General features: G+C 35.7%; 1 protein-coding gene across 3 annotated transcripts in view; it reads right to left on the minus strand.

The window, feature by feature from the left end:
* The window catches only part of TBC1D22A (TBC1 domain family member 22A), a gene marked incomplete at both ends in the record, with an annotated part of 151,961 nt that overhangs the window by 93,755 nt on the left and 33,833 nt on the right, over positions 1-24,373 (minus strand). For all 3 annotated transcript variants that reach the window (XM_079534708.1, XM_079534707.1, XM_079534706.1), the window contains 2 exons: positions 1,217-1,326; positions 23,345-23,459. In XM_079534708.1, the coding sequence (XP_079390834.1) occupies positions 1,217-1,326; positions 23,345-23,459 (225 nt within the window). The remainder of the gene's footprint in view (positions 1-1,216; positions 1,327-23,344; positions 23,460-24,373) is intronic.

Consider the following 24,373-nt stretch of genomic DNA (forward strand, 5'->3'; position numbering starts at 1 on the left):
AGATTCTCCACACTGTGAGTACAGCTCATTTAAAATCAGGGAATAATGAGAAAGAGATGGTATGAACATCACTTAAAAAAAGAAAAGCAGCGGCATCGAAGTGCTAAATAGTTGTAACCATAATTTATTTTCTAATCAGCTCACTGAAAACAGCAAATGAACCCTGACTGCAACCATCTGCCTAGTGAACATCGCTAACATTCTTTGTTGCCAGTGTAAAGGAGAAATCAACGCCTTTCGGAAACTTTCATGTTTTTGTCAAAGGTCAGCTTTGATCTCATCACAGCCCAGAAAGACACACTGATTATTATTTTCTTGTGTATGTTCTGACTTTCAAAAGTCAGATTATTTTTACTTTCTACAAAATTCAGAATGTTTATCTCAAATGACAGATCTGAAAAACAGGATTAGTGGCATACTATTTATGTCTATCACAACATAAAGCCTATAAAATTCAATTCAGATAACTTCTTCATAAAGTCAGAAGTATCTGCTTTACTGCTGCAATGCCGATGCAGCATAAAGTGTTGTACAGTGCTAAATATCCAATACAGGTGTTTTGACAACCATTTAATCTTTGCCAGACTGTACTGACTCCTCCCTCACCTAAATACAAGACTCCGAGCTACACATTTAGTTTGTAGATCCAACAAGTACTTACAAATCCTCCACTCTGCTGTTACTTGCAGCACTTAGGACAAAATTGAGTCTATATTAATAGCTTTCCTATGTTGAACCAATTCAGACAACACTCAGTGAGGTTGTAGAAATATCAAGCCTAAACCAGACGTTTTAAAAACATGAAAATAATTTCAGGAACTAGTAAGAGTAAGTTTAGTAAGTTTAAAGGATGACGTATCAATCATTTCAAAATGAATCAATACAGGATCCAGCTTTTCAGAATCTCATTGGGACTCTTTTACTTGGAGACTTAAGTAAACCTTCTGTACAATTGGTGATGGAGATGCATAATATGACTCTAGAACTGGACATTTTTACTCTGCTCTAGCACGTCATGAAAAGTCATAAAAAGAACAAAAAAAGTTGAACTTTTTTTTCCTAATATGCCAAATTTGCAGCAGATTTCTCCAATGGGAAAATCTACTCCTCCCCTGTTTTTCACAGATGCATTTTTTCCCAACAACCTTAAAGCAGTTCAAAGCCATGACATTAATCAGTTATCTCCACTACTTACAGACAGGAAAAATCAATTTACCTGAATGCCATCAAGCAACTTGCTCATGCACCAATAACTGTCAGCTTCTATGTTCTGCAGTACTTCTTCAGGCAGACTGGAAACATCAAAATTTTCCACTTCTTCTTCTTCTGTTTCAGGAAAAGAGAGAGAAGAAGACAAGTCAATGAAGTGCATAGAATAAATAAAGCAAAGATGAGGAAAATAACTGAAAACAAAGACAAGCACCACTTATCTTCTAGTCAGAAACTTCAACGAACATTTACTTAAGCGGGGACCAAATGAATCATTTATTGCTCAACTGTGTCATCTAATGGCTTTAAATATTAATGAATACTTAATTTCTTGCAGACTGTGAAAATCTCAAATCATGCCTGGTTAACCAGAATTAATATATAATAAATTACTTCATTCTAGATATTTCACACCTGAAAGAGGATTATCAGAAGCCTTCATGTTATGCGTGAACAACCTCTGCAGAGCGTTTATGTCTGTACCACACACAATAAAACGTTTCAAGTTCTGACAGAAGAAAGCCCCAAAATACCCCTTTTAAAAACCAGTAAAATGGCTTAAAAGCTGACTATAGCTTTTCAAGGAGAATTTGTCTGTTTTCAAGTAACTATGTGTAATCCAAAGGAAATCATACAAAATGGAAAAGACTATTTTTTCTCCCAAAAAAAATTTTTAGCAGGGCAATCCTTACGTATCCCTGTTTGTACTCATAGTGGAGGCTGCCACAACCCAAGTGCAAGACCTCACACTTGACTTTGTTGGATTTCATATGGTTGACATGGGCCCACTGCTGGAGCCTGTCTAGGTCTTTCTGGATGGCATCCCATCCCCCTCGGGTGTATGGACTGCACCCCACAGCTTGGTGTCATCTGCAAATTTGCTGAGAGTGCACTCAATCCCACTGTCAATGTCAGAGATAAAAATATTAAAGAGCACCAGTCCCAGTACTGACCGCTAAGGGATGCCAATTTGCATTATACTGGCTAAGAAGTGTATTTATTGCATCCATTATATTAATCATTATTTTTTTTAACTAAAACGTAGTGTATGCCCACACTGTGGAAGTCATCCAGACACTAAATCAAATAAAGAAGGCAAAGCATCACAAAAGCCAGAAGCAAGCAAATGCTCAGTGATCTGCAATGGTTGCTCCGCATTTTATTATGGAAGCTCAAAAAATGACTCTAAATATTTAAGCGACCCACACTTCTGCTGAAATAAAAATAGGCCATCCATTTTCATGACAAGTTCCATTAAGGAATATAGACAGAATATGCAAAGTACCATTTTACATATTTAGCGCTGATTTATATAGGTGGTAGTGCAAAATATTTCTTTTCCCATGTGGTTTTAAGGGGAAAAAACCTGCATGCAAATGTAGTAGCACGGGGAGAGGGCTTACTTGGATGAAGACAAACATGCTAGAGATACTTAAAAATAAAAAGAAAACAAAGCAGAAGGCGTTAAAACAAACAAGCAACAGAAGAAGTAAAAATCATGGAATCACAGAGTCATAGAATGGCCTGAGTTGAAAAGGACCACAATGACCACTGACTTTCAAACCCCTGCTGTGTGCAGGGTCGCCAGCCAGCAGACCAGGCTGCCCAGAGCCACATCCAGCCCGGCCTTGAATGCCTCCAAGGATGGGGCATCCACAGCCTCCTTGGGCAACCTGTTCCAGTGCCTCACCACCCTCAGAGTGAAAACCTTCCTCCTAATACCTAACACCTAAACCTCCCCTGTCTCAGTTTAAAACCATTCCCCCTTGTCCTATTACTATCCACTCTCATAAACAGCTGTTCCCCCTCCTGTTTTTATGCTCCTTTTAAATACTGGAAGGCCACAATGATGTCCACCCAGAGCCTTCTCTTCTCCAAGCTAATCAATCCCATCTCCCTCAACCTTTCCTCATAGGAGAGATGCTCCAGCCTTCTGGTCATCTTAGTGGCTCTCCTCTCATGCCAAGAGCTCCACGTCCTTCCTGTGCCAGGGGCCCCAGGCCTGGGCACAGTACTGCAGGTGGGGCCTCACAAGAGCTGAGTAGAGGGGGACGATCACCTCCCTCTCCCTGCTGGCCACCCCTTTTTTAATGCAGCCCAGAACACAGTTGGCCTTCCAGGCTGCAAGCGCACACTGCTGGCTCATGTCCAGCTTCTCGTCCACCAGGACCCCCAAGTCCTTCTCTGCAGGGCTGCTCTCAAGGGGTTCATCCCCCAGTCTATACAAACACCTTGGACTGCCCCGGTCCAAGTCCTTCTCCGCACTGCTGCTCTTATAGAGTTCTTCTCCCAGTTATTATAACCATCTTAAAAGCAGATGAGACAAAACATTACTCCAATTTAAGAATTTTGTTTGAAAGCAGAACTAAAAATTTGAGTTTTAGATAACTTCAGATTTGTTTCCAATGACTGAAATCTGAATGGACAGTAGTATAAAATCAAGTAACAAGAATATGGTGAAAAGAAGCAGGGAAATGTGTATATGCGTAAATCTCTTGGGGGAAAAAAAACACTGCATAAAAAAGTCCCAACTACAAAGTCTCACAGTAACATTTCTAATTTTCTTCAGTTTCCTGTGGAGATTTTTATCTTGTTATCTATGTAATTGTAGAAGACAGTAAAATAGTTGCCTGAAGGAAAACTGCTGTAGCATAGAGTCGATGACATGCTGATCAGTATATGTGCATTGCTGTAAGCATGGTATTAGCCATTCTTTACTGATTGCCACTGAGTGCTTTTGAAACATCCCACAGTGTATTAAGAATAAGTTTTCCTAAATGGCTTTAACTAGATCCACTCCCTAAGGCAGTGGATAGATAGATAAATAATAATAATAATTAATTACAACTAGTCATACGTTTACTACTCCAGTGACAGCTGAGAATAAACACAGTAAACAAACAATGGCTCGTGGCCATTCAAAACAGGTTTAGAGATGAGTTTAAGCCTAGTCGGTAAATTTGGCAGAAGCTGTTCAAAATGATAACACAAAATTCATATCTGATCTCTCATTGTCTTTTAAACGTATTTGAATTTTGTAAAAGTATGTGATTTGATAGGGGGTAAATATATCTCCTGTTACAGCCAGATGGAATCATACAATAACGCATTTCTACATTAATTAAAGAAATGGAAAACTTAAACTTCAGTGGGAATTCTATTTATGAAGACATTCTGTGCTGAAATAAATACTGAAAACTCAGAAGGGCTCACTAGAGTGAAAAGTAGAGACTAAAATGGATGGTGGTATAAGAAAAATAAGAAAGTTCTACAACCCAAAACAAGCCTGTTTGATGAAGGATTGTTCTTTACACACATTCAATACACAACATAACAATTATGCAAATGCACAAAGCTCAGCTTCTTTGAACATCTTAAAACTGTTTTTTTTTTTATGAAGCATTACTTTGTGTAAATGTATTTCTCAGCTAGTTTGTAAGAACTGTCATACGTTTCAAGTCCAAAGTATACAGATGTTGCAGCTATGTGCAAGGAAATCACCATGAGCACGCATGCGTAGGTGCTTGTCTGTATAACATTTACAGTATTTTATTGTAAATACTATACATGTCATAGCTTCGGAGGTACCAGCAAAGGACACAAACTGCAGAATTAGACACATATTATTGCATTCAGAGGTACACAGTAATATTTCCACATCTAGAAGATATTACGTATCCCATCACAAACTCAGTTTTCAAAGACTTACAGAACAGCTATTTAGTCATTGTTGCATGGAAGCAGCATTTTTCTAAGGGGATCGGAACATAATAGAGCATTTAAATGTAAATTCTTTCAGTAGCAATTACCTAATTAAGTATTTACATAACCACATCAATATCTCCCATTGAAAAGTTCCTAATTGCGTATTTATCTGATAGAAATAGCTTTTGAGGTGTTAAGGATTAATTACCAAAGCAAAAACTTTCCTGTCTTTGTGATAGTGAGGTCACAAAGGTAAAATTAAAAAATAAAAAGAACCCATTCATTTCACCAGTGCAGGTGCAGGTAAACGTGACCTTACTGCATTTCACATATTCCCTATGACAAGCCATGTTCTCATACAACCTGTACTGTTGATTCGTCTGTCTAAAGACTGCTAATAATCTTACACTTGTTTTCAGATCATCTGCCAGAACTTCCTAAAGATGTAATACAAAGCAGGATATATACAATTACATACATCAATATAAGAATAATGATTTTATCATTAATCGTTTTACTTTATTAAGTCTCCATGTTATTTTGCTGTATATGACAGAACCGTTACAATCTCCACTGACCTGGATAACAAGGTAAATCACCTTCTCCAAAAACACTGTGAGCTTGATTACTTTGACCTAATTTTTATGGTCAAAGTTAATGCATGACTCTACAATTAGTTCTATTGCAAGAGAGTAAATATCTCATATAATTATTCTCAAACTCCAGACTGCATACCAGAAAACAGCAAATCATCGGGAGACTTCCTTTAGTGGGTCTGCATGCTTGCCAGTAAGATTTTCCACTCAAGCTTTTCGTAGATCAAATTTTAATGGCAAAATATTTTTTCCTCAATAAGTAGTCCATAGTTTGCCCTTAATTTCTATTCATAACCCATTGCACACATCTACATAGAAATACATTTGTTTTTTGAGCGTGATAATTTATTTGAAATGTAGAGAAATTCTCAGCTCGTGTTGTAAATGAAACAAAAGAGATAGGCTCTTCGTAGGCACACAACTGAGGTCCAACTCAATACATTGATTCAATGAATCTCCTACAAAAATGGAGTACCAAAGAGAACTACATAGACCAGGTGGAACCAACAGGTTTTCGACTTGCAGAACTTGCATAGAACAAAACACAGATCTGGCTAACAAACTTTTACACAGGCAAGAAATCTGGCCAGTAAATGTGAGTTACATTTAGGAAACAAAAAAACTTAAGGCACTGAGCTGAGAACGACATCACTGTAGAACAGCAGTTCAAAGCTTTAAAGATGACAGCTCTTGAAAAAAAAAAAATTAGTGACAAATATTCTTCACAAAGTAATCACTTCAATAGGTTTGTTGCTGTCAACCAAAACAGACTGCCAGAAGGAAGTGGTGCGTGTGATACCAAATTAGAAGACTAGTAAGTAATTAGCATCCAATATGCATGACGAGCACAGGATGCTGATGAGCATTTACACAGAATGCCTGATAAGGGAGTTTCCTGAGAAATTCAAAAGCCACTTGGAGAATAGGAAATGAAAGATTAAAGGTTGAACTTGCCTCCCAAACCACATTTTTTAATTACCTAGCTCGAGCTTATCATTTAATTTTTTCAAGCAATGAGTCTACGTATATACATACACACAAATACACAGAGCAGAGAACAAGAACAGGGAGACATAACCACCGCCTGCCCAAAGAAGTCTAAAGCAAGGCCCAGGGACTGAGGACTTGAAGGATACATCAGAAAACGTGTTGAGTGTGGAAAAAATTATTTTTTTTATTAAATAATAAAGACAACTACAGAGAGGAATAAAATAGTCTTTATATATGCATAATTTAACTACTGAAAAAATAATTAAATTTTCCTATCTACTCAGTGACAGAGGAAAGTAACTGGTTTCAGTTGCAAGAAGCTATTTAGATCAGTAGGTATCAGCAGGAAACAGGTGATGGAGGAGAGGAGATCACAGCAACGAACAGACAGCGGGTTCTGGTACCAGACTCCCTGCAGCACAGGACAGAAAAAGGCATTATGTGGGACTCAGTGTGATGCCTGGGTTTGTGGGAGAAGGTCTTAAAATGACAGACAGCTTTGGTCCTATATACAGCCGGTCCTGACTTGGGATATGATACTGCCCAGCGTAACCTCTTCTAGTTCCTTTCAATTTCTATTGTCCTATGATATTTTAACTGGGAATGTATTATTTGTGGAAAGAACAGGAGGCAGCGACTATGAAAAGACCTCAAAATTTTGCACAGCAACAGATCTTAACAAAAAAAATGACAAAAATCCCTTAAAAAATTTTAGGATCAATGACTGACATATCAAGACACAGGAGGATCAGTGCAAATAGATAAACAATAGACCATTTATCTTTTAAAACCAATTCCACAACACCTTGAGGATATTGTAAAAACATCTGAAAACTCTAAATTTAACTCAGCACACGGAAGGTTTTTTACATTCAGTATGACTGGTTATGTTCAGAGGCAATGCGCTTCTTCAAACAGAAGGGATGCTTTTTAAAAATGTGACAACAGTAAGTAAAAAGCATTATATTTCAAGGAATTCTACATACAGCTGTTTATAAAAACGTACGTTTCACACACTCAAAAGCACTTCCAAAAACGGTAACACACAAGTTGTGTTACACAGAGAACCTCTGCCAGGGGCAGCTGAACATTAGAAAATGTTTGAAGTATGAAATTATACTATATTTTAAAGACAGAATTTCTAGCACTGTATTTTTATAATGGAAGAGCCTTCAGAAAAGAGTTCATAAATGAATGTACAGAATTAAATAGGATTTATCAGATAGAAAAAACAAAAATGTATTAGGTCAAAATGTACTTTACAATCTAAAACTTGTCTGTGTATCCGAATATAGGAGGATAACTTTGAAAAGTACATACAATTAAGACTTCTTACCTGACAGTGACAAAGAGCACACAGTCCTGCACTTAATTACTTCACAGTAAAAGATGAGAAAAGGAATGAGTTTGAATACTCCCATAAACACTTATGTATTTAATAAATTACACGGCTAACTTTAACTAGACAAACTTGGATAAGCATTAAAATGGTAAACATCATCAAGAAGAAATTATATGTTAATATGAACAATTTCAAGTTTCAAATGTTTCGTTTTTTCACTGACGAAAGACTGAAAAAGTTGCTACTCTCAAGTAAAGCTCACCAACCATTTACATACAACAATAACAATAAGCGTAAATGCACACTGGTTTTAATGGTTTTAAATGGTTTTAACCCACTACGAGCATTCAATTGAACATCAAAATAAATTCTCAAATTGAAAGAAAAATGAAGGCACAGAAAATAACTGTTTTACAGTGACATTATACACACAAGCTTATGGCTGCAGCAGTTTGCTGCAAACCCAAGCTCTACAGTAGTAGGCAATATGTTTATACAAAACAATGAAGCACATAATCTTTATGTCCTACATCATTACAGCAAATGGGGAAGAAATACGTCTTACAAACTTACTGCCTTATTAAAAGCAGAAAACGTGAGTAACATCCATTACTTGCACATTTTTTAAGCACAAATTGCCATATTCTAAATTAAAAGAAGCATAGTTGAGCAAGATAAACTCTGATTGCAAAGGCAACACTACATCTTATCTTGCTTAATTGTTGAGTACATTCCTCAACTATCTTAATTTACTGCAATTTATAATTACCCAATGAAATTGATGGCAAAAAACAAGGATAGAAAGTAAGAATAAACCACGCATGCTTTTATGATGATATTCAAACGATTTATATAGGTATTTATCATTAAAATAAAGAAATAATGAAATAACAGTATATGCTCTCCACACGAAAAACAGAAACTACACAGAAACTACACAAAGAACACAGTTCACTTACTTTCTACACAAATGTAAGAAAGGCAAAGTACTTCAGTATGACTGTAATTTAAGGAATTTTTTTCTCATAATTAACCAGATAGAAAATCTATTTTCTCTCTAATCATTTCACAAATGTCTTTAATGATAATACTATTTATAAATCAATAAGTGAAAAGTTTAACTTAGAGTCAAAAATAAACAAAACGTGCTACTAAAGCATTAAACATTTTCTGTAAGTATGAAGTTGACGAACTGATTTTTTTTTTCCTTCTTTGGTCATTGGTCTTCCTAAGTACTTTTCACTTCTGTTTAACACCTCCATAGCTTACAGCAGAAATTCAGAATTTCATATTTTCCGAATTAAAACAAGCCAAAAATTCCCACGCTGATGAAGAAAACATAGTTTCTTTAAGAAGCTTTGTCTACTTCTCTACGATTAAAGAAGTTTTTGTATTTAAACTCCAAACAAAGCCTATTTAAGTTAAACATCTTCAGCATAGAGTTCTGAAAACAATGCCTGAATTGAACATAGAATTAATTTACCATATATGCCGTTGAAAAAGAGAGGAAAAAGGCTGCTTACAGCTATGTTTAAAGTACTGAATCATTTTAATTTGAAAACTTTCTTGTAGGTCGTAAGATGTTACTGATCTGTATCAACAGTATTTGAATGTTATGCTTCTGACGAGTTGTACAGCATGTTATCATTGCTTAAGCAATTCATTCTCTTTTAGCTTTTCTTCCTGTGAGTTCCTCCATAATAAACACACAAAGTTGTGGAACTGGATGCCAGAAGTCATTAAAGTCATTCCCCAGTCTGTTTAAAAGCACAATTGAGAAGATTTAGATCTGCAAGTATAAACAACTCAGTTCTTCTGCACTACAGAAAGATGATCATTAATTATAACTATATGGAGACCAGAGGGAGAGTACAATGAATGTACAAGCCAGAGCAAAAATACACAGATCTCTTTAGAATACATGCCTCTGCCACAGTTACATTAATTGTAATTAACTTTCTCCTTCTTCACATTGTTTTCACTTTTACACCTGCAGAAATCTTTTGGCTTCTCTCCAATCTCATTTTACTGCTTCTATAATTATTAAAGTTTTTGTTTTTCATTCATTCCCATGATGCAACATTTCCAGTTTGTAATTTCAAACAGAACACCATAAAATAATTTTCAGAACTCTCATGACTTCCTCACAGTACAAGTCAGTCAGTACCATAATTACTTGCCAAAAAGAGACAATAGAATCCACAAAAGATATTTGTCTTACCAGAAATTTACTACTTCAAGGTAATATTATCACAGAAGGTTGGAAAGGATCTTTAAGATCAGGTAGTTCCAACCCCCTGCTCTAGACCAGATTGCTCACAGCCCCACCCAGCCTGGCCTTGAACACTTGCAGGGAAGGGGCATCCACAACCTCACAGGGCAACCTGCTCCAGTGTCTCACCACCCTCACAGTAAACAATTTTTTTCCTCACTTTTTTTCCTCTTCCACTTTAAATCCACTTCCCATTGTCCTGTCGCTACATGACCTTATAAAAAGTCCCTCCCCAGCTTTCTTGTAGGTCCCATTCAGGTACTGGATGGCCACTATAAGGTCTCCTCGGAGCCTTCTCTTCTCTAGGCCAAAGAGCCCCAACTCCCTCAGCCTGTCCTCATAACACTGCCCATTTCATTACACTGTTACAGTTCTAGGGGCGTGCACTGAGCATCACAAAAGAAAGTTCCTGTTTTTTGAACAGTAACCTTAAAGAACTTCAAAATACACAGAAAGATGCCAAATTTTCAGTATAATCAGAATTCGTATCGGTAATTGTGTTTATACGCAGAAGTGTATAAATGAAAGGGCTGCTCTGAAAGTAATGTCTTTGATTTTGTTATGTTGGCCCACAGTGTCAGAGGAAGATGTTGGCAGTACGGTAACAGAGGTTGAATCTTGCCACCAATATTCTGTTACAATTTGCTGCTGTGCAACAGATAGCAGCAGAGAGGCGATCTGACAGAATGGCATCTGACACAGAAGCACATCTACAACAAAGTTGCACTCAGTGACACTCATTGAAGCTTGGTGAATGTTTATGGAGATCAAAAAGAGGATGAGAGGACAGCGAGGCAGTGGGTGCTGCATTTCAGCAGTGGTGACAGCATTCCACATGGCCATGTAGATTTTTATGAGCACAGCACGCAGACTCTCATTCACCACTGGCGAAAATGCATAGCTAACTGTGATGACTATGATGAAAAAGATGGTCTTGTAGCCAAAAATTTGCTCTATCAAATAGTGTTATTGTGCTCTTTATTGCTGTTTCCATGGAAATAAATAGGAAGCAGTACATTTGGAGGGACCTACATGTACGTGTGTGCATACATATAGACATACAAATACACACACACCAATATAATATACACATGGGGAAAAATATTCCTTTTTCCATAACGCCTCTTTAGAGTACCTTAAAACCACAACAAAGCTAGACATAGACAAGTCAATAATACAAAACCAGACTGTTTTAACAGACAAATCTCAGAACTAGCTGAAAATCTCAAAAATTTAAAATCAATACAGCTGGCCAGTTACAACTCATTCTGATTGCTAATGACAAAATTTTGTGGTTGTTTTGATTTTCATGTGAAAATGTATAACAATAGTTAAAATAAGATAAAGTACGGAGATAGGCCAGAAGAAAATACAGACAAGTGACTCAGGTATGAAGGCTTAAAGTAGAACACAAGCAAAAGTTGATCTGCATGTGAAGAAAATTAAACATCTCTTTAAATACTAAGTAAGGAAATAATATAAACAACAGAGAAATTGTTATGATCTCATAAGCTATACTGAAGAGAATGGAAATCCCTGATAGTAGTGAAGTGATGTGAAAAAAGCACAGACAGCAGATAAAACTTTTGATCAAAAAGTGATTCTGTTTATGAGTCAACAAAACAGTATTATGGTACCTCAGAATATTTATGATGCATTTGAACACGGTACAAAATTAAATTAATGAAATACTTCCTCTGGTGAAATACAGAAAGCATCACACCAAGTTGTGGACAAAACCCACAGTGAACTGAAAACATACAGCCAGCAAAAGAAAAGAAAAAGAATCAGCACAAGGTGAGGTTTTGCAGGATGAATGCGTATGGCCCCAGATCAACTTATTGATTACGGATAAGTTTACAGTCACAAAAATCCTATTGTAGAAACATTGATTTCAGTTGGTTAGAAATCTTGGATGAAACCCATCTGATGTTAGAAAGCTATAGAATAATAGAATTACACAGGTTGGAAAAGGCCCTAAAGATCATCAAGTCCTGCTGCAAAATTTCTTACTAATTTCAGGATTTGTTCAACACATCTCATAGTAAAACATAGTAGTACAGTAAAAAGTTCCTCTCATTCTTTCCGTAGGACTGGGTAAATAAAGTTTTTCCAAAAGAAACGTTTAAGCGAAGAGTCTACGCAGCTAGATACTAGGAAGTGAAAGTATAAGAAAATCTAATCCAGTCATTTTTGACCTAGCAGCTATATGAGATTTCTGCATCAGAACATGAGCATACGTTTGGAAGGCTAAGAAGGTAAAAGTCATCTTATGCCTACAGACATAAATGATCACAGAATCACAAAATGGCCCAGGTTGGAAGGGACTTCAATGATCATCAAGCTCCAACCTCCCAACCACAGGCAGGGCCATCAACCTCCCCATTTAATACTAGACCAGGCTGCCCGGGCACCCATCCAACCTGGCCTTGAACAACTCCAGGGATGGGGCATCCACAACCTCTCTGGGTTGATCCAACAAAATTTATATAAAATGACAGCAATTTCGCAACTACTATATCATGCCAACAAAGAAAAAGATTACAAGTTTTCATTTAATTTTCTATTTAACAAGAAAAGCAGTTGTATGGCAGTATCTTCAAGGTGAGTAGAAGGAATTCAAATAGTGGTACCTGGAAGTAGTTATTACCAGTGAACAGAAATCATAAGTCTGATAAATCCTTTGTTTTGACTCTTAATTCAATCCTTGAGATGCTGTTTGCTTTTCTAATAGTTGCTCTAACACTTATCTCCATATCTAGACTTCCTTAACCCCTTTCGACATTTTTTTTTAAAAGCTTGTCATCAGAGCAAAGATTAAACGACTGCTGCTTACTACACTTTCAATGAAAACACTGCAGCATAGTATAGGTAAAAATATCACAGATTGGAAATAATTACTCAGGTAGGCTAAAGGGACAGCTCTGGGGTTCAGAGCACTCCTACACGGTACTTTGCCATTCTGACAAAGGAAGAACATTTTCTAAAATTACAAACCTAAATGACGCAGATACTTCCTTCTTGATTACAGGGAAGGCCTCACTTATTCAACACCCTACAAAAATAATGCTGACATTTGCAAAAACAAAGAAAAAGAAAGGTGGCATTTTAAATCCTTTTTTATTTAGAAGCACTTTCTCCTCTCCTCCCAAAGGCAGCAAATTTTTCTCTTTAATATAACACAGTCTTCTTGTGAAGCAATACTCAAAACAAGTTATACATGTTTCCTCATTTAAATACCTGATCAGCTTCTAATACATTGTTAATACAAATCTACCACTTCCCATTTTGTCAAACTTCTCTATCGCATCCCTTATATTATCGTTATTAGCTACATGCGATTTATTTTCTTTGAAGACAATTTAAAAGCTTAAGAAACGTCTAAAAGATTAAGGTACCTTAAAAGTGCAGATTTTTTCTTCTTTAACCAAAATTCACATGATGCTATGAGCAATGAATACCATTATCAAAACATTAATTTTCTCACAGGCAAGGAACTAAAAATAACGGGCAATTCAGTAGTTAGATATACTTATTAGGATAATTTTAATGCCTTCTTTTTTTCACTTTTGACAGCGGCTGTTAACCACAGCCAGAGAAATCTAACTTAAATTAGCTTATTCAACTTCAGATGGTTTGGCGTCTTTTAAAAGGCAGCTGAATAAATTTTTTATTTAAAATCAGTTGATTTTACCCCAGCAAAGAGTGAAGTTAAGAGAACACATCACTTCTCAGCTATAACGCTCATACAAGCTGAATGCTCAGCACTATTACTAGTACATTTCATTAACTAAAGATACTAAAGAGGATATTTTATTACACTTCATTCACAATATTCAGCATGTGCAGTTCATGAGAACTGACTGGTTAAGTGAACAGATTTTCAAGAACTTGATTTTTGTTTTAATGACAATTATGAAGTTGACTGGAGTTTTCTTCATTAATTCACTGCAATGAGACTTCAAACACTTTGCTTACAAAGATAAATAGAAATAATACAAAACTACTGTCAAAAAATTTAGTTCACATGAAAAACATCAAAAGTAACGGTAAAAAATAATTTTACATGCGGCAAGTGAAACAAAGAAGGAAGGCAAAGCTCAGGCTGCTTTCAAAAACATAGACCTGTGTTCATTTTGCCCAGAAATACAGACCTAAAAGAGTTGAAGCCTCAAGCAGGAAGATCTTAGGGTACAAATGTGACTTTGGGATCTCAAACAGCAAGGTCATATGTAAATCTTACTCAATTCAAGTAGCTCCAAAAGAGAAACCTGTGTATGTTCAGAACAGTCAAAGATACAGACTCACAGAAGACCTTCAAGGGAACCCGGATAAAGAATATGTGCGCATTTCTTTATTTTTTAAAATTACCTTGAAGTTGAAACTGATAACTCAAACAAATTATATTCATAGCACTCTGTTCTCCTAATTAATAGCAAAAACTTGTTCACTCAAATTTTTCTCCAAAAAGTCTGTTACGTAGACAGACTTTTTTGTAGGTGGATGTAGGCATCCACCATTTCTCATGAGCTGTTAATTAGCTTGGAAATCTGATGGTATACTTAAGAGAGTGAAAACAAAATTGAAACAGTCTATGAGAAGGATTCATTTTGTAAAAAGAGAATAGTCTACTGTAATACCAACAGAGACCATTAAAGACAGTGATAGAAAGGAAGCATATTAGAAACGCAGGTTACCCTACCATAGCCTGCATGTTGAAATGTTTTTAAGAATTCTTTCCAACTTGTTAAGTGAAAAATAAGCAAAATTCACAAATATTTATTACAGAGGCACAGCTTATGAAAAAGTTAAAGCAACTTAAAGTTAGCTGGCATTAAGCAAGAGATCTTGCTATTCTCTTCCTCCTTAACATTCATAAACCAGCACTGATATTCATCTTCGATCTCTGAGTTTAAATTATTCATTTTATTATGGGGCTAGCTTCCTGCCAGCTTAGCTGAACTGTGTTAAAGAAAAACCAATAGTGACCGAAGAAGGGCAACAGGAATGCATGTTTGGGACTGGAAAAGAGCAAGTAAAACTACCTATTTCGACAACAACTAGCCCAGATGAGCTCAGTGATCAAAGCGTATGAAAAGAAACACATTTCAGTCCAACTAAACTTGATTTGGAATTATCCAAATATGCAGCTCCTCTGTTAACTTTAAAGAGCAATGAAATGAAAGCAGGGTACATTAACCTCTTGAAATAGCAAGTGAGGTCTGGAAGAAGATGAATTTTACAGCACGTATCGTTCAGTAGAGTTCACACAGTTCCCTCTGAAGGTTACTACGCTCCTAAGAAATAGCAGCAGCTCTAATTGATTTGGTACAACTAGCTAATATTCTATTAATTAAGTAGATAAGTCATCTCATTTTGATTGAAATAGATTCAGAGAGGTTATGCAGACAGATTCACTCATATTTGGTACCAAATGCCATCATTGACTTGCAATAGGTTAAAAAAAAAAAAAACACCTAGGGAAAGATGCTAGAGGATAAACTTTATTTCTTTCAAGCCACACATGAAGTGCATAGCTGGGTAAGAATCCCAACTGTACTTCTGAGTACACCTGTATGAAAAAAAGTCCTTACCTGAAACTCTGTGCCAGAATGAAACAGTCACTGTGCAGGGCCACTCAATTTGCACACATTGCTAGCTGACAAATAATTCAAATAATTCTATTAGTTTTCACACAGATTCTCCTACTTGGTAACATTAAACAGAAGAACATAAATTAGTAAGATTTCTTTGCCAAATTAGGCCTGAAAAATTGTATTATATTCTAATAAGAAAATTTCTCAATGCCACATATGGTTTATTTTTCTTGAGTGAGACATGCATAAAAACAGATGAACAATTTAAAGTTATAACCTAGCCAATTGCCAAAAGAGAGCTAAAGTCTTTACAGATTGAAAAAATTTAACACACTCTCTCTATATATACATACAATATATATATTTTTTAAAATCTCCTTTGATGCAATGTAGTTTTCCTGAAGAAAACTTCATGGTTGCTTTATTTTTTTTCATTACAACACCTCAGAGAAATTTAAACAGATGAGTGAGAAAAATAAATTCTGAATCACAGTAGGATATGCACATATTTAAAAGTAACTTCTCAGAATAGACTGGTTCTTCACAAGGATGAATTCTAACAGGACCATAAACATCTAGTCTGAGAACTGCAGTGACTAATGGGGCCATTAGTATGCTCCAAACAAAAGGAATGGCTGAATTCCAACTGAGAACTCTGATAGATAGCATGAAATAAATTATGTAAGGAAGAGAAGGGTCTCAAGGAAGCTCCTAAATTAAGCAGAACAAGCCAAACTACAAGAAACAGGAACAAATATTACTTAGCTCCAGAAAGGCTTCTCAGCAAGGTATGAAACACCATTAGGATTACAGCACCCAAACATTTCCAGCTGCTTTCCCACTGTAATCAACTCAATGCTGTCACACAGCGCAGGCAGTAGAGTGGTATGTAAGCATCAAGTCCTCAGCCCCACAAACACATCTCTGTTTATTTGTCAAACTTCGCCATGGTACAAAGCAAGGAGGTGATGACATCATACAAAAACATTCAAATCTAGTTTATTTTATTCACAAGCCTTTCTCTCATCGCCTACTTGCACCACACTGAAAAATCGTTCTCTGGACAGTACATCAGCACGTAGACAGGGTGAGAGTCAGGAAAAACATTCCTAATAATTGATAAAGTGAACATTTTCCTGCAAGTAAGTTTAGATTAATTTTATAAAATATGTCACGTGACAATTTTATAAATATATATATTATATTACATAGCAAGTACGCATATAGTAAGTTTTGTATTACATGAAGGCACCAGAAGTTAAGAGGTAACTCCGAAGTTTCACCTCACTGAGCTGACCATGCTGCTGATTTTTACAGAGGCAAGCATGTGATGCTTTCTGAGCTTACACAGAAGACAGAATTACAGAATCACAGAATGGCCGAGAGGAAGAAACTTCTGGATGCCATCTGGCTCAACTCCTGCTCAAGCAGGGACACCCATTGCAGGATGCTGAGGACCACAGCAGCCAGGTGGCTACTAGAAATCTCCAAGAGGAGACTCCATAGAAATTGGGCTGTCAGTATTTCTAGGACTTGAATTTAAAATAGTTTTGTGTCAGTTTTCTTCACTCTTTGCTGCCGCCATCCTCCCATCCCCTTAATCATATATAACATTTCATTCAGATATTGAGTATTTCAAAGATGACTGTTCGTGTTTATGACAGTTTCAGTCAATTTCATTTAGTGTCATGAATATAACTATAAAATGTCATAGAAATTATTAGGAAGCAGCACTAAAATGTACTTTTGTACGTGGAAACTACATTACTGGTGATTTGCATTAAGGATAGAAAATTTAATATGATTAAATGGAACTTGTGCATTGAGTTTTTACATGATTAAAGAGCTATTTAAATATTTGCAATGGTTTTATGGTTTTTCACCAAAGTTTTACAATGAGAAAAAGTAGGGAAATATTTACTTAATACTTTCAACTAGCAATAAAATGTCAAGATGTCATTTATGCTTCACACCAGTGCCTTTATGCAAATTTAGTTTGTAAAAGTTTCATGAATCATAGCTTTATAAATTTCATAAAAGTTTTGATTAAATACATAAATAAAGCACTTTAGTGCAGTGTTGTTCAAAAACACATTTATTCAAACAATGAAAAAAAGCACTGTAACATTGTGCTTGTTAAACAGCATACTTTCAGAAAAGTTCTGGTGAATTCAAAAATTGCAAATGCATTAATTTTAATTCCTCACACGGAAGAAACTCATCGCGTTCCTGGGAGCTCTGTTCTGGGAAGTATTTCTTTCCTAGTAAAGGCTACGAGAGTAAGAATGATTCCGCCCGTCTCCAACCTCACAAAGGGCCTGTAAGGAGGAAGCGTTCCATTAATCCAGTTATAGGTCTGTAGTTCACAGAGCAACGACAAATACATTTCATCTTTTCCATTTTATCATCTCAAATCCCAACGCACAACTCTCCAATAACCAGTAAATTGGTAGAATCAAATAAGAAAGGCCCAGTTTTCTATAAAGGAAGTTCAATGGTCTGACATTACATATAGCAGCAGGCAATGTTTCAGCTTGGTCTTGTAAGGAAAACAATGAATGCATATTTAAAAAAATTGGCAAAATCTTCTAACAGCTATCTGGAGTCATGCAGTAATACCATTTGATTTATGGCTTATCGTCTCATCAGTCAGAAATTCAATTTTACATACCTTCTAAACAGATTTATTTACTACATAAAAATTATAACTCTTCTTTCTGGAAAGAATATATGTTGGAAATTTACTTTTTTTTCTTATTCTATAAATAAATACTGAGGAATTACCTCAGATTCAGCCATGATGCAATGCTCTGAAACATTACTTCAATCATATTATGAAAATTGTAATTTTAGATACAGCACTCAATGAACTGTGGAAAAAAACAGGATGTTTTAAATTTATTTTCTGCAGATATGCTAAAAAAGAGTGAAAGAAGGTGATAATCAGTATGAATGCTTGTGGTAAAAACAGGAAGATTTCCCATACTATATGAGCGGGAATGGAAATAAAAGTGAAGGGCATACAGGCAGATGGATGATGGCTTTTGCAGGATCAACCAACCTGTATGTTCACACAGTAATGATACTCTAACTAAATCCCTTTCCGATCCCATTACAATCTGGGCCAGAAAAAATTACTCCATGAAGTCACATGGCAGTAGCGATTTATAAAAACACAGGTACCAAACCACGTGTAAGATTTAAGATTACAAGAAAAATACTTACAGGGGTAAGACTGCTGTTTCCAAAGTTTTCAGTTCACGAGTTCTCGTGAGCATCTTCAAATCGTCCTAAGCTCCTTTATTGCGAGAAAATTGTAGGCAAGATCTTGAGCATCATTCCAGTCTTCAGCAGCCTCATTTTTCTTGATGCTCTTTATCTGATATAAAATGATGAAGTGCCACAATAGTGTTCATTTTCTGCCCTTGACTTGCTGTTAACTCCTGATTTCCTTGATCCAACACCGTTAGCTGTTGGAAAGTAATTTTATACAGCTACCCCATTTAGCAATGGCCTGAGATGCGTCCTTATGATGGTGATTCCCCTGATCTTTTTTCTCTGTGGATGGGAGTAAATTCAGGTCCTCCATGTGGTTCTAGGTGTACACGAGGCCCAGTGAACTACTGAAATGCACAGGTAGTACTGAAATATGAAATGCAACAGAACATAGCTGACTCCATGAGTAAGAAATCAAAAGCTACCATGCAGAACAGCAAAATTTAGAAACAACATAGATCAACAGGAACTCCAAATAACACAGAATTGTATAAAGAGAACAGTGTTTGGCAGCTTGAAACAGAAAATCCAATCCAGTGTAAAATTTCTTTGTTCACATTGTGTCAGTGAACAGGAAGCAGTCAGATAATGAATCTTAACACAATAACAAAAAATGCCTCTAGATTTGTATCCAAATGGACAGGATTCAGTTTGACGTAAAAAATTTACCATGAAATTAATTAGCATTAATCCTAAAATCAGAGAATATATTAGTGCTATGTCATATAAGAGGTTAGGATTGACATGAAGTAGTTTTCCCATACCACCAATGCTGGAAATCCCAAAGAAACTGCTATATCATAGCAGAATAAGCACACAAACTATTAGCACTTCTCAATGGAAAAAATCAAACAAACAAACATTAGATCAACACAAAATCTTGTTGTTAAAAAAATCCTAATATTTAAATTCATTCTTCTCCTAATTTACGCCAGAAATCTTAAGCCTATCATATTCCAGCAGGAGCCAGCAAGACTACCATTCTTCTTTAAAATATTCTGTATCTGCAGTTGTGCCTCTCTTGGCTTGGTTTGACACCAGTTTTATCTTGCTGAAAATGATACAATATTCTGCTTTTATTGCAGAGTGGAGAACTAATGAGACATTACCAAGTTACTCTTTCATCATACTTGCAACCTTTCCAGCAGTGTAAGAATACTCTCAGCATTTAAAATATTCAATTCCTACATTCAGTCACTGAACCTACTCTAAAAGTGAGAAACCACATGCTGAAGTTTATCCATAAAAATATCTGACTTCGATCCTTATAAAAAGATCAATGAATCTATTTTTTGGCATTCAGATTCAAATGAGAAATATGCTACTATGCGAACAAGTTATCGCTTCTAAACATGCTATTTCAGTCTTCAAAAGTTCTTCAGTGGCACTTCCAATAGAGGCTTGCACATCTGTAGCAGAGCACAGCTGTGATGTGAGATGAAGGATTAATGTCTCTCTCATATATTTGTCGCAAAGATAAAACAAGCAGGGTTTTTATCTCAACAAAATAGTTGACTAAACAGGATATACTGTGTAATAACCTAATCAGCATAGACTTGCTTTAATGGCATTATTAATAATAATAACTTGCAGTTAATCTTTAATAAACCTTTGGAATCTCTTTTGTCTTTTTTTTTTTTTCCTGTTACAGAAGAAACCCAAAATAAAAGGCTTTATTATTAATTTCAACAGGATGAATCATGACTCAGAAGTGCAACACAGATGTTTCAGTAAAACTGCAACAAAAACAACAAAGTAAAGCAACAAATAAAGCAATTTAAGGTACATACCAACACTCACTTAAAAATCAGAGCCCAAAATTACAACAAAAGAAAAATGAAAAGTAAATATTAAATACATTAACAGCTAATCATTTTGCTAGACATAAATACAATGCTGCATGTTTCGTATCTAAATTAAACACAATTCATGCTCAGAGTTTTGAATACTTCTAAAATTTTACTACAAACCACAAGGTTTTTGAGGTACTTCATAAATTTTATGTCTGTATTTCAAGTTTAAGTAAAATCCACACTCTTACTCATTCTAACTTGAATGGATTACTCAGTACAACTTGGTTATGTTTGAAAGACTCAAAAGAAAAGGTTTTTTAAAGACAAATCTTAGAATCTCTTTGTATGTCACTGAGGGAAATAAGTGCTCTAAGCATTTAGGCAGGACCACTTACACATTCAAGAAAATAGTTCAATTCAGTATTGTTCTCTCTACACAGATACGACCTTTCAATTGAGCTTTCAGAATATGGCTTCCTGAGATTCACACCTTTTCAGAGGCATTCATCTTTAACAGTTGTTAGCTTTTAAATTCTGTCTTCCTTCAGTGCAAACTTCCGGACACAGCAATACTGTGTTATATGAATATACTGACAAGCTGGCAAATACATTTACAATCACCAGGGTCTCCAAATGTAAGTTGGTGGTAAAGACAAATTTATTTACTATATTAATTAAATGGTCTATTTAACATGGAATATCAATTCTCTAATCACATCTCATTTGAGCTTCTTATTTCAATTAGCAACCCCAAAGTCTACTAGAGATCCTACTGTTCTAGGATCATTAAGAACGTTTCCATTTTCTGTCAAATGAGGGAGGAAAAGGCAGAAACTGCAACTACTCTCAGGAGTGGGCCCCTACCCTGCTTAAGAGATGATTAGGGAATAAGCAGCAGTAGTTCTCATTAGTTGCTTAGCAATGAAATGTCCCCCTATGAAAGAAGAAACGAACAATGCGAGAGGTGTTGCCATGCAAATGAGTAAATGAGTAGTCTTTCATCCACTCAAGGATAAACTGTCCTTCATTAAATCTAATCAATCTGGATTAAGACACCAATGAGTACCTTGTGGAGAGATGGCAGAAGACGGAGAATCCACTGTACAGATTCTCACTGAAGTAGCAAGACAACATGTTGCTCATTTATATATAAGCACTGATATGGTATGTGTGTATGACAAATAGAAACAGAAGGAAAGCAGTTTTAATTCAAGCTGGCTTAACAATTCTTTTTTTTTTTTAATATACTATTGAACCTTACCTTTTATGTGTGCTGTAATATTCAAATTGCTAACAAACTACTCTGAAATGCCAAATGAATTACTGCTAATGATCAACAGCAAGTTTAATGTTCATAAAGACTTAAATACTAATCCATAGAGGAAGACATGAATAACGTGCTAGAGATGAGCATTTAATTGGTTTCCTACGTAACAAATCTGAAAAAAGCATAATTACATATACAGCCATACATTCAACAAAAATACAACTGTTTACGCTGCCACTGGTATCAGTGCTCTTAATCTTACAAAAGTGGAGTTCTTAAATAACGAAATCTCATTACTGCTGCCTTAATTTTCAACCTCCAGGTCCAGTTTGCCACTCCTTCAGCCACAGATCCACTTCATTAGGTTCTCTAGTTTCATTTCCCTGCCACTCAATAAAGTTTTCCTGGTTTGACAAGTTTTTTTTTTTGTTGGTTGGGTTGTTTTTTTGGTTTTTTGTTTTTTGGGGTTTTTTTGTGTGTGTGGTTTTTTTGTTGTTTTTTTGTTTTGTTTTGTGTTTTTTTTTTGCAAAGGACCAGACGGAGGAAGCAAGGGAAATGTTCTGGGGGGGTTTCTTTCCTCCACATCAGATTATTCAATATGTCAAATTTAAAACTGTTACAAAAACATATGAATCAGAAGGGGGGCATCCAACTTTTTGGCTTGCCCAGGCTACACTGAGTGAAGAGAAATTGTCTTGAGCAGCATATAAAAAAAATATATAGCTAATGTATAAGTAAAGCAAATGTATTTTTAATATCTTTCATTAAAACAAAAATAGAGAGCAACAAAAACATAAAGCCAGTGGGTTGGATACGTATGAATTAGAGAGAAACAGAGAATTAAACCATCACAGAAAAAGAAAAGATCAAGAGAAAGGGAAATGGGGCAGCTCTGTAGTTAAGAAATAAAGATGACAGCAATGCTGGACTGTCCTTTTGCCAACTTCCAGATCTGACAAAAGATAACTCTTCTGCCTACAGTGCTTTTTATTAGTTGGTTAGCTTTTTAGGGGGTGTGGTTTGTTGTTGGTTTTGGGGTGTTGGTTTGTTGTTCTTTTTTTTTTTGACAAATATCTGAAAGAATCCTGAACTCCACTGAGTATTCACACAAAAACTGATCACTTCTCAGTATATATTTAAAAGATCCATACAGATTTGTAACAAAAATACTTACAATAAAATGCACATCTCTAATTATGCCTTGATTAACTATTCCAAAATGTTATTCATGCTAAGACAAATGCACTGCTCCAAAAACCAGTTCCAACTCATAATTCAGTATGATGATAAATCTTACCTATATATTCACAAACGAAGACTACGAAAAAAGGAGTAACGAGATCATTTATGCCCTGAACATATCCACTGGCTGGGTGACGGATAGCCCAGATAAACAAAATTCTTTCAAAGATCTGAAAAAGAGTTTAAGAAACTCTCAGATAATTTACCACGTGGTGAGCACATTTTAAACAAGACACTTGAAAAGTTCACAACAGACCTGATGTCACATAGTTACAAGCATAATAACATATATAACAGCACACATCAACAATTATGTTCATAATAAACTGCCAACATTAATTATGTTTCTAAGTTACTTTTTAAAAAAGCATTTTCAGGGTATTAGTACATGTTAAAACCAGACTTGCATGTAATTCAGTTACAGCAGAGCAGCAATTACTCACTGGAGCTTTTCCAGTGATACAAAATTCCTCTTCATTACACAGAAATATTAAATCATGCTTTCATGATCATATATCCCTTTGAAACAAGTATTTTCTCAATGTAATAACCTACTTGTTAAGTAACAGAAAGAAGTATTTAATATAATTAGAATTTTTTAATAACATGCCAAAAATAAAGTCCTTAATAGCTATGCTTGCTTAATACTGCAGCACTGAGTTTTAGACTTCAGAAGCACAAATACCAGTTAATAAAACATCAGACAAAAAAATAATTAGGAAATGTAGAAATAAGACAACCCTTTATCACATAAATATCAGCTCCTGAATTCCTTGAACCACATTTCTTAGGAAAAGCTCCAATGGCCACAGCATACACAATCTGACTATAGGATGGACAGCATGAGAAGAACACGAAGCAGGACAATCATAGAATTTACGGCCAAAGTAACTTAGGTCTGTGACAGACAGAATCTCCTCCTGACTGCTCACTTCTGAAAACAGTACACTGCTTCAGAAGGCCGCACATGAGCAGCACTGTGGAAGCCACAACATGCTCTGCCCTAATTATCGGTACTCAATCAAGGACAACCTTGTGAAACAAAGAGAAAGTTTGCTCTTCACAAAGAAGATGTGATTAAAAA

This window comes from Tetrao urogallus, assembly GCF_951394365.1.
Source record: "Tetrao urogallus genome assembly, chromosome: 1".
Classification (NCBI taxonomy): Eukaryota; Metazoa; Chordata; class Aves; order Galliformes; family Phasianidae; genus Tetrao; species Tetrao urogallus.